We start from the raw sequence: 15,260 nt of genomic DNA, 5'->3' as shown, positions 1-15,260 counted from the left end.
TTTAAGTTCTAACTATTATGAGTGCAAATATGCTTAAGTGTGGCACATATTTACATTCAACATTAAACTGGATGCTCGACTTAATGAATCGATACCAGGTAGAGTTCGTTGGCTCTACAGACCGATAACACGCTTTAACACATCATAACCCGTGTTTTCTATATCTAACGTGGTCAGATTTTCGTCAGAGTCTTAAAACATCAAGATGAGGTTATATTCACCAGGATGTGCCGCCGCGAGTTTGTTTATATATTTATTATAATTGAAGGGGTTGAAAACCTGGTGGCAAACGGGTACATTTGTACCGTTTTGCCTCCAAACGTTTGCGGCAAACTCTTTGGCGCTAAATGTTATGTTTTAGGTTAGATTCTTTTGTTTTAGTTTTATATTGCTAATACCGGTTCTCGTCTAATTTTAATTTTATCAACTTTAAAATGAGTGAAAATCTTAGCAGTGATAAACGCAAATGTGCTAAGTCAGTACCAATTTATTATATATTGAAGTATTACAATCATTCATTAAAATAAATTTTGTTGATTTTCAAATATTAACCCCTACAATGTTTTTATATGTTGTAGGATTACAAGTCTATAAATGTGATAAACATGATTCTGATGGTGATTCGGATCCATATGCCACTGATGAGGACAGTGAATATTATGAACCAACTTCAGACTCTTTATCCGAGGACGGAGGTGACGATAATCTTAATCCTAACATATTGGTAGTTTTTATATTGTTTAATTCACGGTGCACAAAATAACACACAGATTTTTAGTTACGCCCAAGAGAACACGAAAAAGAGAAGTAAAAAAAGACAAATGGAAACGAATGAAGGCAAAAAAAGCAAGAATAAGTGGAACCGAATATAAAACGAAAAAAGGTAAAACCATCAAAAAAAGGGAAATGGAGTTATGAAAGCACGATTGTAGGTACGACTTTATGAAAATATCAGAAAATGATGCAATAAGTATTTTTACAAAGTTTTATGAATTTCAGACATATGAATTATAAACAAATTACATTGGTTCCTTTCCTGCATTCAGAAGGTACCTCCCAAGAGGGTAAAAGCTGAGGCACGCTATAACAAAGAATTTGTCACCCATATTCTCCTGATGGGCTTTAGAGTCTGCAAAACATTCTTTTTAAAACTGCTAGGAATAACTAATCGAAGATTTAATACTGTGTGTAATAAACTGTCTAAGGACGGATTTCTGCAAGCCGATCAACGTGGCAAACATCCACCATCTAACAAAATAAGTAAAGAGAGACGTGATGACGTCATATCACACATCAAAATCAAATCTTTCCAATATATAAGAGCCATTATTCTCGATTACAAAATTCTGCCTCCAGATATCTAGCAACTGATCTAAATATCAGAAAGATATACACCCTCTATCTTGAATGGTGTTCAGAATTCAATAAATTACCAGTAAAGGAAACATACTATAGGAATATTTTTGTACTGAGTTTAATTTGAAATTTCATAAGGCCCACTCAGATGTATGCGATCGGTTGAACAATTTAATAAGACATGGCTCCAGTGACGAAGTAACCACACAAAGTAAAACAGAGCTGGAGCTACATCATAGAGTTGTAGAAAGTGTCGTAGTTGCCAAGAAAAAAGACATCGAATATTGCACAGAACACTCTCTCCCAACTCGCTTAATATGCTTCGACCTAGAAAAAACGCTAGCCACACCCTTGCTCACTACTAATAAGGTATATTACCTCAGACATCTGTGGACACATAATTTTTGCATACATGAAGTAATTTCTGGTAAATCTTACATGTGTACTTGGAATGAAACAACTGCTGCAAGAGGGTTTCAAGAAGTTGGCTCTTGTCTGGTAAAGGTAAATTTTATTACTCCTATACTTGTTTAAAAATTTGCTAACTTTTTAATTCAATTTTTAGTATATTAAGCAGCTGCCCCGAGAAGTTAAACATCTAGCTAAGCTATTCATGTATCTCGTTCAATGTACTAGTCTGGAAAGAATAGACCATAAATTTTATGAAAGTGGACATTCATACATGGAATGCGATAGATCGTTTGGCCAAATTGAAAAAAGGAAGAAGAAATACCAAGTATTTATACCTGATGATTGGGTTGACATTATTAAAAAGACAAGTAAAAATTTCATTGTCACATGCAAGAGTGATACGGATTTTCTGTCATTCCAATATCTTCATGACAACATAAAGGATCCAAAGAAAGACGAAAAAAAACGGATATTCAGATGGCGTGAAAATGTATGGTTTATTTATACAAGAATGACTTTTTAAAGTTTTCTTTTAGGATGTCCAGAAATGAAAGCTGGACTCCAATTTATACCGAACGTTGCTTTAAAGTAACAAAGGGAAGACCAACCTTCACATTGGAAAACCTCAATAAAAAACTCTACAACGAAGCATTAAAAATTTCATATGAAAAGTATGAAAATTTAAGGACATTACTGTATTATATACTGCCTTGCCATTATCAATTTTATATTGATTTGCCTCATGAAGGTAAAAAAGACCAGAAAGTAAGAAAAACATCTAAACCAACCCAGTTAGATATACCGACAACTCCTGAGGTAGATAGAAGGTGATATTGACAACGATGTTGAGGACCTGTTTTACTCCGATTATGATGATTAATTAATTAATGTTCATGTTATTATGTTTATTATCTAAGATGCAAAAATAAGTTTGCTACTTTCAATAATAAAACATTACGAAATACCAAGTTTTATAAATTTATTTGGAGGCAAAAAGATACAAGTGCACAAAAAAACAAAAACCATTTTTTAAAAAGTGTATTATGCTAACACAATTTATGAGATTGCAACATATAAGTTGCTGAACAAATGAAAAATGCAATACCTCTCTGGATTTTACAATAAAACTAAAAATTTAACATTGAATAACTCTATTTCTTATTTTTGTCACTTGTACCCTTTTGCTTCTAACCCCTTCATTTATACTATGTATATACTTATTTATTATATAACTATGATTTTTTGTACAACTTATAAAATAAGGACTACCGAGACCAATGAAAACGACAAGAGGCTTGGGAGGAGATTGGTGGAAAAATCTTATCGTCATCTAACCAATCCATCTCTTCTTGTAGATGCTCCATTATTTTACAAGCACTATTTCATTAGTTTAAAAATATCAAAACGTCAGCATAACACACGTTTTACAACACAGATATGAGTCTGGTATATCTGAAACGTTGCATTCTGACATGCAGTACTGACAGGTGTTAACACGGCACGTTTTAAAAATGTGTTCTTAGCTTTATAATCAAATTTTATAAAATGAAAAAAGTAAAAGCGCGAAACACAGAGAATAAATAAAAACTCCGGCGACAAGAAGTTTTAAATTAACAAATTAAATAGACAAAAAAATCACGATCTTCTGGACACGAAGAGAGAATCAGCATCGAAGGAATAACAAAAATAGTATCGGAAACGGAAGTGAAAACAAAAATGTCAAATACTTAACTAGTTGAATTTTTAATACAGAAATAACTCGTCTTGAGCTTGTGCCCAAATATAGATCAACAGAAAATAATAAAAAACCACAACCTCCAAATATTGATAAATATCAAGTAAATACTATTCTCTCGTTTTATGACATATGTAAATATCAAGTAATGAATAAAGTTGTACTTTTAAACAAAGTTTTTGAAATACATAAATATTTTTTAAGTAGGTGGTGTGACAAATATACAAACCTTACTAATACACCAAATCACTAAAATATGAAACTATTACCGTCGATATTAAAAGTGAGCCCGATTGGAAATACAAAAGAAATATGTGAACAACTTGGTTACTAACCTGCAGTACGACTGAAGAGTTATCACAGCAGTCTTAATCCTCAAAAACCGTCTTCTCTCCAAACATGCTCTAAACCATCGTTGTAACGTCACTATACTAGCCATAATTTGTTGATGTAGTTTACAATCCAGTTTATACTTCTCACTCTCTCTCATAAAGACCTAAACAAACAATCAAAAGTCATTAATATCATAAGGCCATCGGTTAGAAAACTGTTTGGTAAAAAGTAACGACAAATAAACAAAAAGATTAGGTAAATTGAACAAAAGACTCTAAATGTCCGTCTCATCAAAATATATTTAACGAATTTTTAAATATAATTGATCTGTTATTCGCGTGACTGAAATCTATCGTATGTAGGTAAAATGTTAGTAAACAATGTGTTTGTTCTTAATTATTTATTATTCATCTTTTTCTAAAGTTATGCAAAATGGGAATGTTGACGAGAGCATTTCCATAAAGATTTAAGCTAAAAAAGTAAAAAGTTCTAGTATAAATAATCCACACATAAAAATGGTTTGGGTGCTAAACGATATTTTCTTCTTTCAAGTGACATTCTCTCATCTAACTTGAATTATTATCACTGCAACGCGAACTTTATCTACCGCTTTTCTAAAAAGTGTTATATTTGGTAAAAATATTCAAATTTTTGTGTTTTTCAAAGTAAATTTTCTAGCGTCCTAACGCCATCTGCTAGGCTAAACGAATGAGCTATCGCCGAGCCGTGATTTTTTCTCTCTCACCGTACTACTCATCCATCAGCCGACTTGATATACTCGTGACTACCAAATCTAAGGATTTTCACGCTATGTTTGAACGGATATTGGCCATCATAATGGACACTATAACTTACTGTCGAAACAACTTCTATTAAGAGTTATTTTCAGCTGCCAGCATACCATATTCTCTTAAGGTTTTCAGCCAAGATATTCGTTGTCTTCCCACACTTGTTCTGTCCCATATTTTGCTGTATATGGTAAAATATATCAAATATATTTATTTCAGAAATATAATCGTTATTTTTTGTTATTAATTAATGTTCCCGGGCACTTAGAATTTTTTACTAATGCGATATGCCAATCTACCTTCCATTAGGGTTTCGTTATTATTGTTGTTTTTACTAATTTTTATGTAGAGAAACAATGCATATTACCCACTGTATTCTTTCTAGATTTTCTTAACGATCGGCTATCATTACGACGTCGTCAGCATCCCTAAACACTTTTTATTCCTACTATTTCTGCTTCAATAGCTTCCAGTATGATTTTCTCAAAGTAAGCGTTAAATAATAGATGCGACAATATACATCCTTGTCTGACTCCCCTCATAATTTTAACTTCTCGTGAGATTTCGGGCTCAATTTTTACTGCAGAACTTGAATAAACAAACTATAATTTTAATAAACTACCAGTTGACTATGTCGTATTTGTAAACAGTATGTGTTTATTTCATATTGTCTTGTCATTTATACCGGTTGTCTCAAACCGAATGTGTTTGATATTTAGTATAAAACATATTTTTAAGGAAAATGTTCGAATAGGTTTCACAAATGTATTCAATTTGTACATACCTTCGTGCTTCCTAACTGATAATTATCCCTATCGAGGTTAAGAGTAGCCAAGAAGTCCCGTACGTCATGTTGAGAGCTCAAAAGACCTTTGGGAAGGAGAATCCTATATAGCTGGATGAATTCATCATAGGTTAAACGAACATTAAAGCCGGCTTGTCGGATACGAACGGTTTCGAGCATACCAGTGTAGCGTAGTTGTCTTTGTACTGTTTGTTCGTCGAATGTGTTTGGAATTTTATTGCCTGAAATAAGAATATGTTGTTAAAATTAATTTCAAATATATTATAATATAATATTTAGTAATTATTATAAATCGAAGGCTTGAAAAGGCTGTGACCAACTGTGATCGACCGCGTAATGAAAAGAAGAGGGGACAAACGGTTCGTGACATATTTATGCGTTCTCGACAATATCACATAGCGACTGAATCAAAAACTATCACAGAGTTATCTCCAGGCTGGTTCTGGAATATAAAACGTTCACAAACCGTGAACTCGACATGGGTATTGAGATATTCGTGTGTAGGGGGGAAGGGAAGACCGATTTCCTTACAAGACAGGGCTCATCTACTGTGTCTCTGGGATCCGAGCCTGAGATTTTAGTGCCTTTCAGTACTGCTCAGGATAGTCTCAAAGATCTTCTCTCGAGACGTTTCCAGTATTCTACTAATAGTAATGGGGCGCTCTATTTAGCGCTCAAGAATCTTACAAATCAATTTCTCTTATTTAACCGTAACAGATGCTATTTGCCAGTCAGTATGCGGACTGGTCATTATAAACTTACATGTCACCTACGTATATCTACTTGGATTTGTAGATAACTCGTTTTATGAGGACGAGAAAGAAACCTTCTCTCATGTACTCTGTGGATGACTAGCACTGGTCTCATAGAGGTGACAAGACTTTGGTTCGGCGTTCATACAGCCAAGCCAAGTGAGGAGATACACTTAAGGAAGTTTGTGGCTTACTGTGAGGCTATAAGTCTTTTAGATGCCTCAGTACGACAAGAATCCTAGTGGATAATAAGAGGCTTGGCTGAATATCCAAAAGTACCGAAGACCGGTTCACCTCAGGTCCAGTCAGGATTATACGTGGGAATATATTATACCCTCTAAGAAGTTTAAATGTCTGAAGTGGTCAGAAATGAGCTCTACCTAGAATCTACCATAACCATAGGCAGTAGTAACCATCTTTTCATTGTGCACTTAATAAACATAACTCACAAAAGGCGAGATCTTTAGGTCCTAAGATGGACTGTTACTAAGTTAGTTCGTTGAAAAACTTTCCATATCTCAAATATCCAAAGCCTAACCCACCTTCAGGTGGGTAAGATGTACAGAAATACTTACAGAGCACCTATATCTACATGGATTGGTAGATAACCTGTTATGTAGCGACGAGAAGGAAACCCTCTGTCTCTGGATGCAGTACTGGTCTCTCAGAGGTGACAAGACTTTGGTTCGGCGTTCATACAGTCAAGCTAAGTGAAAGAGATACACTTAAAGAAGTTTGTGGCTTACTGTGAGGCTACAAGTCTTTTATATGCCTCAGTAGGATCGAATCCTAGTAGACAATAGGAGGCTCGGCTGAACATCCAAAAGTGCCGAAGACTGGGTCACCACAAGTCCAGTCCGAATTATACGTGGGAATGTATATGCTTTTATAGTATAGTATTGCTCTTTATGTCCTAAGATGTACTATTACTAAGTTTTCGTTTAAACATTTTTTAATGACAGAAAATTAGTTCAAAGTAGCAAACAAAAATCAAAAATTGTAGAGAATGGAAAGACAACTCTTAATCAAAGAGTTTCAATGGTCTATATTAACACTTACCACATTCAGATTACTACTAAATATATTTTAAATGACCAAAAGTATCATATAAAACGTTGTCATCTGTTAAAATGTACAATTCCTTACCATTTGATTTGATACACCTAATAAAAAAGGGATTCGCCTGATTGAGCGTATCCATGAGCGAATGCAGGCTTTGTTGAAATTGAGCTGTAACCGTCATCGGTTGTTTCCTCGCCTTCCCTAACTGGCCTTGAGGTTGAGCAGTGATGCCGGTCCTACCCACTAACGTTTTGACCGTTTGAAGGTTCTTCAGTCCCTTCTTGCTGCGTTCGCGCGGCCGGAACGATTTGTTCTTCCTGTGAGAAAAGAATATTACTAGAAGGAAAAGGATAAATGCGAATAGTACAAATGTACATTGAGTATAAACATATTATAGAAATGCTTGACAAAATTGTGTTTAGATTTTTATTATATTATTTTTATTTTATGAGTTTATATTGATATTCATGTTATGCTTTTAACACATTTCTGTTGCTTTATGTAAATATACCTAAAATTGCATCTAGTTCTATATTTTACAGTAAATGTTTAATATGTTCATAAAATATTTGCGTCTTTTTGTTTCTTGAATGTTTGAAATTTTCGTCTTGGAAACCACTTTTGCTTTGCCTGTCTTTCCTTATTATATGTCTTGTGGCAATCGTGAAATTTGTATTAGATTATGTTGGTTAGCAGAAAGACCCATAGGCTAAGAACTGTTAATGTTACTAACGATGTGTCTATAAGAGTTCTAGCCAGAAACTTTTGTTGATTCTACTAAAAAAATTATCAGATTCATGTTCACTTTGGTTTCCGTTAAAAATAAACAATCAGTTTGAAGTGTTAGAGACGCAACATATATAACAGATAAAATATTGTATTCTTCATCTTTCTTAGAAGCTATAAACATTTATTTAAATACGCTTCTTGTATGTATTGTTTTGTTTTACAGTAAAATGATCAAGCAATCTAATATTTGCTTTGGCATCCTTAATTCTCAAGCTTCTCGTTATCCATCCAAGAAAAATATAAGAATATGACGACTTTGTTGTCGTACCATTGATAATAGGATAATATGTGTTTTATTACGATGTATGACATGTATCGTCTTGTGTAATATTTGTACCTTAGTTAACTCGTTAGTCATCACTGTATGACATTTTGTTTAACTGTTTATTTTTGTTTAATAGACCACGTTGCTTAATTTTTTTCTGGCAAAGATGGTGTAGTAAAGGAAATAACCTTGTACTTTATCCTTAAACTGACTTTACGTCAATAACATTTATTTGTGTTAAGCTTATATTTTGTTTCACGTCTCCATATTCCTACTCTTACTTTGTTGTGGACAAGGAGGAGAAAGGGGTAGTACACGACGACAAACAAAATTAGCAGAAAACATGTGCTCAGAATTTTAGTATTTGTATTTGTGTGTACAATCAATTAAGGACTATATAATCAAGAATTGTATTGGTGCGATATCCACTTGATTGTAACCGGTGCGAGTGGTAATTTATTGGAGGGGGCGTATCAACACTAAAGTAACATGTCCGTTTCTTATAGATACACTCATAATAACTTTTAATCCTCTTTAATGTACTTCTCTAATTTCATAAGCGGCTATTATAGATTTTGTTCGTTTTTATGTTTATTACCCTGAGATCCATCGTCGACATATCCATATGCCGAATTCTTTAATTAATTTTTTGACAAATCTCTATGTATGTTTAATGTGTTCAGTACAGTATATGTATGTACGGTTTTCCAGAAATCTCCAGAAATCAATACTTTTTCTCTGACCGGACTACTCATCCATTGGCACAGTAGATTTATTCGCGAATTTCTATTTAAAGCTGCAAATCCATTTTGGATGCTCGAACCAGAAAGCTACAGCGATACTCCAGTTTTAAACAATTTTGATAAGTGAATTTTCAATAACCCGGTTATACATTTTCTAGGTTATAAAGAATAGTTCGTTCTCTTGTTTGTTCGTCAAGAAAAAATTGTTTTTCTTTTTGTAGGTTTTCTTGATTAGTGGGGACAAAATGCAGCCCTTTCTTACTCCTCTTCGTATTTGCACCTCTTTAGAATTATCCCAGCCAATCCTGACGTGTGCACACAAGATTTTAATGATACGTAGGTCTTTATCATCAATACCTCCTGCTGAAGATAACTACCATTTCAGTGCGTTTTACTCGATAAAACACTTTCTAAAAGTCGATAAAATACATAAAAACCGGATGGCTGACATCTCTATGCCATAACTTGAATACTAAAAGTGCTTTCCTGGTTCCCTGGTTCCAAAGATTTTTGTGGAACCCAAATTGTGTAGCAGTAAGTTGTTTTATTTTTTGTACATTCTTTACAAAATTCGAAAAAATATTTTTAAAACACGGCTCATCATTTGATGGTTCGGTAGTCACTACATCTTTTCGCATTTGTTCTTGGGTATCATCACAAAAGTCGACAGCAACCAATCCGTTGGTATATAGCCAGTCTCATATTTTTTTTTTGTTAAAAACATGAAGTAAAGATCTTTTACCTTAACTTTCAAAGAATTTCATTATTTCACTCGGTATTTCATTTGACCCCGTCGCTTTTCTGATCTTTGATAATCGTATTGATTGTTCTATTTCGTCCATGGTATACCATAAGTTAATGCATGCCTCAATTGGTAAACCATGGTGTAAGAATTTGTTCAGTACACGCATTTGTCGCTGGAAATTGGTGCTCAACTGTAGGTCCTTAATGATAGACAACGCCCCTAATGATAGATATATGCAGAAAGGCATACTCCTAAATAACAAGGGTCACAAAAGACGGTTTTTTTGAAATGTTTTGTAAGGTCTTTGCTTCCATTGGTATTATTTCATTTGAACTAATATACTTCTATTGGTTTATTTGTTTTCCAAATGGTATTTCTTTTCAAATAAAATGTGTTTTTATAATTATATTACTTCTAAATTGGTCAACTGCTGTTTTCCCTTGTTTAAAAATTATAAAACTTACTCAGGAGCCGTAAGTAACATTTAATATTAAAATGAAATAAAAATCTAAACAACTTGCAATCATAGCATTTTTCTAAAAAAATTTTAAGCTTGTTGAAACGTAAAGCATCATGCAAATTTTGATAAATTTATTATTTAATTTTCAGTTTTTTTAGATAAGGATGAAAACTAGTTACATATTATAATTTGATACATATTTAATGGATAATAGAACTGATTGTTGACAAACTACTGACATATATGTATTAACATATGAATGATACACATTTTTTTACATTATTAAATTTGCTTCGGTGTTTATGTCCACTTGCATTTTGTTTTCACTTCGATGAGATTTGAACCCGTAGTATTATTACGGAATTGGCAAGTAAATAGTAAATGATTGCAAATGTACACGCATTATATTATTTTTAAGTTAGTGATCTAAGCGGTTTCTTCATACACATATACAGGATAGACTGACAGAGAAAACTGGCGCCAAGCAAGTGTCTGTCTAATGGGCCGGATTTATCGACCACGTGTCCTTCTCACTGGTCATTTAGGTCACGTGGTCGATAAACCTGGCAAATTATAGGATGCAGGGACTGTTTTGTGTCAGTTTTCTATGTCGGACTGGGGGAACGGGCTGGTATTGCAAGGATGAGTTTGTATTATGTGTGTATGGGTTTTTTTCGATTATTTCAGGAATCGATAACTAGCAAAATTGGAGCATGCGCCTAACTTGATCAGCTAATTGAGGGCTTTCATTTGAACCAACAACGATATTAAAAGCAAAAAATCTTTACTAAATAATCGCCGAAGTCGTTCTTTAAGATAAAGAAATCAATAAACAGAATAAAGAAAATAGATTTAAAACTCAACTCAACTGTAAAAGTAACACAAATGGGTTTCTGAGAACCGATTAGAGAAATGAGGGTGTCTTGAATATGTTAGAGAATATGAGGATAAAACTTTCAATAATCGTACTGTCAGAAAAATATTCACAGCGATGCTCCAAGTTCGTTAACCCGTCTGAAAAATACGTTTTCTCGAGACGTGACGGCGATGAGCTCCTGTTTCGACTTAAATTTCTGCCCGGCGGGTGCCTTTTTTAAGTGTGGCAACAAAAAGAAGTAACACGGGGCCAAATCTAGAGAATATGGTGAATGGAGCAACAGGTCGTAGCTCAATTCGACCAATTTCACCATGCCGACGGCGAAGGTATGAGCAGGTCTGTTATCATGGTGAAAGAGCACCTCTTCTTCGCTAAATAGGGTCGTTTTATGCAATTCGGCATCGAGTCGGCCCAATAATTCGCCGTAGTAGAGTCCTGTGACCTTTTTGACATTCTCTAGCTGGTCAAAGTAGATCACCCTTTGTGAATCCCAGAAAATGGTGGCCTTCGGAGCACGTTCGCCGGGTGCCGCCACTGTTTTGACTGTTTCTTGGTCCCTGGTGTGTAGCAGTGGATTCATGTTTTGTCAATGGTTACGAAACAACGAAGAAACTACTTCGGATTACGCTTAAATAGCCTCAAACACTGCTCTGAAGTGGTCTCACGGTTAAGCTTGTTGTCCGGTGTGAACAAACGCGGTAATCATCGCGCCGACAGTTTTCTCACGCCCAAAATTTCACGCAGGTTAAAACATACTCAGCTATCTCGCGTACCTTCAGTCGGTGGTTTGCCTCCGTGGTAGCCGATTTCAGGGCACCTGGGCGTGGCTCATCAAAAACCGACGTGCGACCACGTTGAAACTCGTTTAACCAATTTTTGAGGGTTCTCATCGAAGCAGAAGGGTCATTTCGTTGCGCGATTTCCCTTTTTGAAACAAAACTACGAGTCCGATCTGACTAAAATGTTGACATAAGCCGTCTACGAGAATGTATTATACGATAGTAAATTTCTCTTAAGATTGTAGCGCCATCGGGCGGTAAGGCTAAGTACTTATCGAACCGCCTACGTATTTCAGGCTAGCTTATGTTTACCATAATTGTAAAATATTCTTCTAGATTTACATACTTTTTAGATTCATACCCATCAAGGCTAGAAGACTTATTCGTAGCTTTTAATTCGCAATTTGCCATGCCTTAACATGCTGAAGGTTCGATTGTAGAACGCTCATTGGAGTAACTAACACCTATTTGACAGAGTCGCAGAGTCCGCGATAGGGGTTGCCTCCCCGTTTGTTCCTTTTATATTTTTATTTGCAGGCTGAGAAAGTCACTTCTTTGAGTTCTTTTCTGCACTATTTCTTTTTGTTTCCGAGTCCATTTTGTTACCAAAAGTTGGGACAAAATGCTGTCAGGTAAGGAAGTGCGCCCATATCGTACAAGGCTGAGAGTTCAATCATAGCACAGTATGAGCCCCCATAATCCTCAGAGTTCGACAGCTCTCTCAGACATCGCTTAGGCAACACATTTTCCGCTGAGTTCACACCATACTCGGGATTGGTGTAACGCCACTATAGCACAAAACCCACCGTAGGATACGCCTGTTGAGGAGCGACTGTCTGGTGATTTGCCGATTGAGCGTGGTGTACGTATGCATGTGTTTTATGTTTGTGTATGTGTCTGTGTCACGTTCAATCAACAAATCTACTGTTAATTTTATTTGGTTGTATCTTATTCACACCTCTCCTACGATCTCGTATCCATAGGACATTCTTCCTTATCAACCATTGCTATAGACCCGTCGTGTCGGAATTGATAACTTATCCATCCAGAATGCCCTACGCAGAGTCCTACTTAGTGTAGAACTCCCGTCAGAGTTTAGATTCAAAGACTCAAGAAATATCAAACTGGCGACCGTGCGAAATAAACAGAACACGAGGAAAATTAAAAAAAAGGTGAAAAAAAAAAAAATGTGAAAACGAATTACGCAAGACGGATATATATTTTTAATAATCTCTATCGTTTTAGAGCCTTAAACTAATATTTTTTTGAGCCCTTTTTCTCTACTCGAAAGCCCAAATATAGACCTCTTTCAGTTCTCTCCAATCTTAGCTAGAGTGTTAATGATTTGAAGCAAAATGGAAAATATACATAGAATGCAAAAAATGATATGCTATGAACGGTAATTTCGTGTTTGTATCAATCAAACGTCAATAATTTCGATAAAATGTCAATAATTGTCCACAAAACTGCCAAGTTCAAATTTAAAAACTTACATGCAGGAATAAATCATGCAGATTAAAAATGTTGAAACCTTAGAACCTTTTTATACTGAACAATTGAATTATAAATGATAAATGAAAATTATGCTATAAAAGCTTTATATATATATATATATATATATATATATATATATATATATATATATATATATATATATACAAATTCACACATTTATAGGCCATATACCAAGCTATCAAACCATCTATTTCAAACAAACCCAGCGCGTAAATTTATAGTGTGAGCAAAGGTATTTAAAATAAATGTAACGATATTTTAATTAAACATCATGCAGTTTGATGTAGAAACAGATGGCTTAACTAACAAGCGAACATAAAACGAAATTAACAATGTGAATAAAAGTATGAGATGTGTATTACAGTGAAAATTTGCGACTCGTTCCACCTTTACGCCAGCCATATCACCACTTTGAATCCTTCACCACCACTCAATCAAGACACTACTTCGTATGTTTAGCAATATCATAAAGGCAACCATTTTTATAATGATTAAAGTACTGTCTTGTTCTTTGCAAGGGTAAAAAATAGACAACAGTTTAAAATCAAAAAAATAATATATAAATTCAGCTGACATGTTTTAAACGGAGATAAATATTGATAATAAAATAATAAACTATACTAAAAACGATTTTAAAACTATTTTCTTATTGCATTTTTATAGTAACTACTATACTTAATGGAAATCAACCACAATATTATTTAAAAATACATTGTATTTGACAGTTCAGTTTCCAGCTTTTAAATAGTTCTAAAAATCGTGAATTCTTATTCTCCTAGGTGTCTGGTTGTTTGATCTAGTACAACACATATGTTTGGTCTTTTGGGCATTTATATTTACTTCCATTCTAAGTGCAGACGCACTAAGTAGCGGAATGCTTCGGTCAGAGACTCTGTTGATCTATGATGTCGATGCTATCTGCGTATCAGACAACTTATACATATTTGTAGAGATAGTGCCATTTGTATTAATCTGAGACTTCCGAATTATTTTTTTCGAGCAAGGCTAAATAAGAGACACGATAGGGCACCGCCCTGTCTTGATCGATTTTTGCTATAGGGTCCTGAAAAATCGTTCTGGATTCTGACCATGCTCGCTTCTGCTGTGAATGTAAGTTTAGGTTAGTTGAATAAGATGAGGAGGTATTTTGAATTCCACCATAGCCAGGAGAAGTTCACATCTATTAACTGAGTCCTACGCAGCTTTGAAATCAACGAATACGTGGTGTGTGTCGACGCCGAACTCTAGGGATTTTTCAAGAATCTGCCTCTGTAAAGATTTGGTCCGTTGTTGATTTATTGAGTCGGAAGTTGCACTGATATCCACCCACTGTTCGTTCAGTGTAGGGGAGAATTATTTGTACAATAGGTTCTACATTAATTTATATGCTATATTGAGTAGAGTGGTGCCTCTATAATTGTTACCGTTAGCAGTCAATAAAGTTTGGATATTTAGATACTAAGTTTGTGATCTGTCTTCAAGTTCGTCTTTACAGTAACAGGTTTCAGTATTTTTTTATATCTTTCAATATATGTCTATACCCTACTTAATTGTAATGAGTAATTTTGTGTAATGTCATTATTACGGTAATTCAATAATTAAATAAACCTACACCTTTATAGAAGTTTCTTTTGAAGATGTACATACTTGCTGCTCGTTTCCACTATGAAGAAAATAATTCTTGTGACGCCTCTTCCTACGGACATTGCCGCCCGTTGTTATCATTGCATGGGAAATAGTATCTCTGAAAATTTTTGTTAAGGTCTTTGCAAGATATCTGCATAGATCTTTAGACAATGAAATTTACGTTCGACCAAAGGGTTTTCACTTCGATTATAGAATCAA

The 15,260-nt window shown here is 34.6% G+C and overlaps 1 protein-coding gene across 6 annotated transcripts in view; it reads right to left on the bottom strand.

Moving 5' to 3' along the window:
• LOC140435145 (unconventional myosin-IXb-like) overlaps nt 1–15,260 on the bottom strand; it is a 143,018-nt gene that overhangs the window by 36,151 nt on the left and 91,607 nt on the right. For all 6 annotated transcript variants that reach the window (XM_072523882.1, XM_072523880.1, XM_072523884.1 and 3 more), the window contains 3 exons: nt 7,327–7,559; nt 5,408–5,649; nt 3,838–3,998 (listed from right to left, as the gene is read on the bottom strand). In XM_072523882.1, the coding sequence (XP_072379983.1) occupies nt 3,838–3,998; nt 5,408–5,649; nt 7,327–7,559 (636 nt within the window). The remainder of the gene's footprint in view (nt 1–3,837; nt 3,999–5,407; nt 5,650–7,326; nt 7,560–15,260) is intronic.

Source organism: Diabrotica undecimpunctata, chromosome 2, assembly GCF_040954645.1.
Source record: "Diabrotica undecimpunctata isolate CICGRU chromosome 2, icDiaUnde3, whole genome shotgun sequence".
Classification (NCBI taxonomy): Eukaryota; Metazoa; Arthropoda; class Insecta; order Coleoptera; family Chrysomelidae; genus Diabrotica; species Diabrotica undecimpunctata.
The sequence above is the reverse complement of the archived record's forward strand: the minus strand, read 5'-3'. Positions and strand labels throughout refer to the sequence as shown.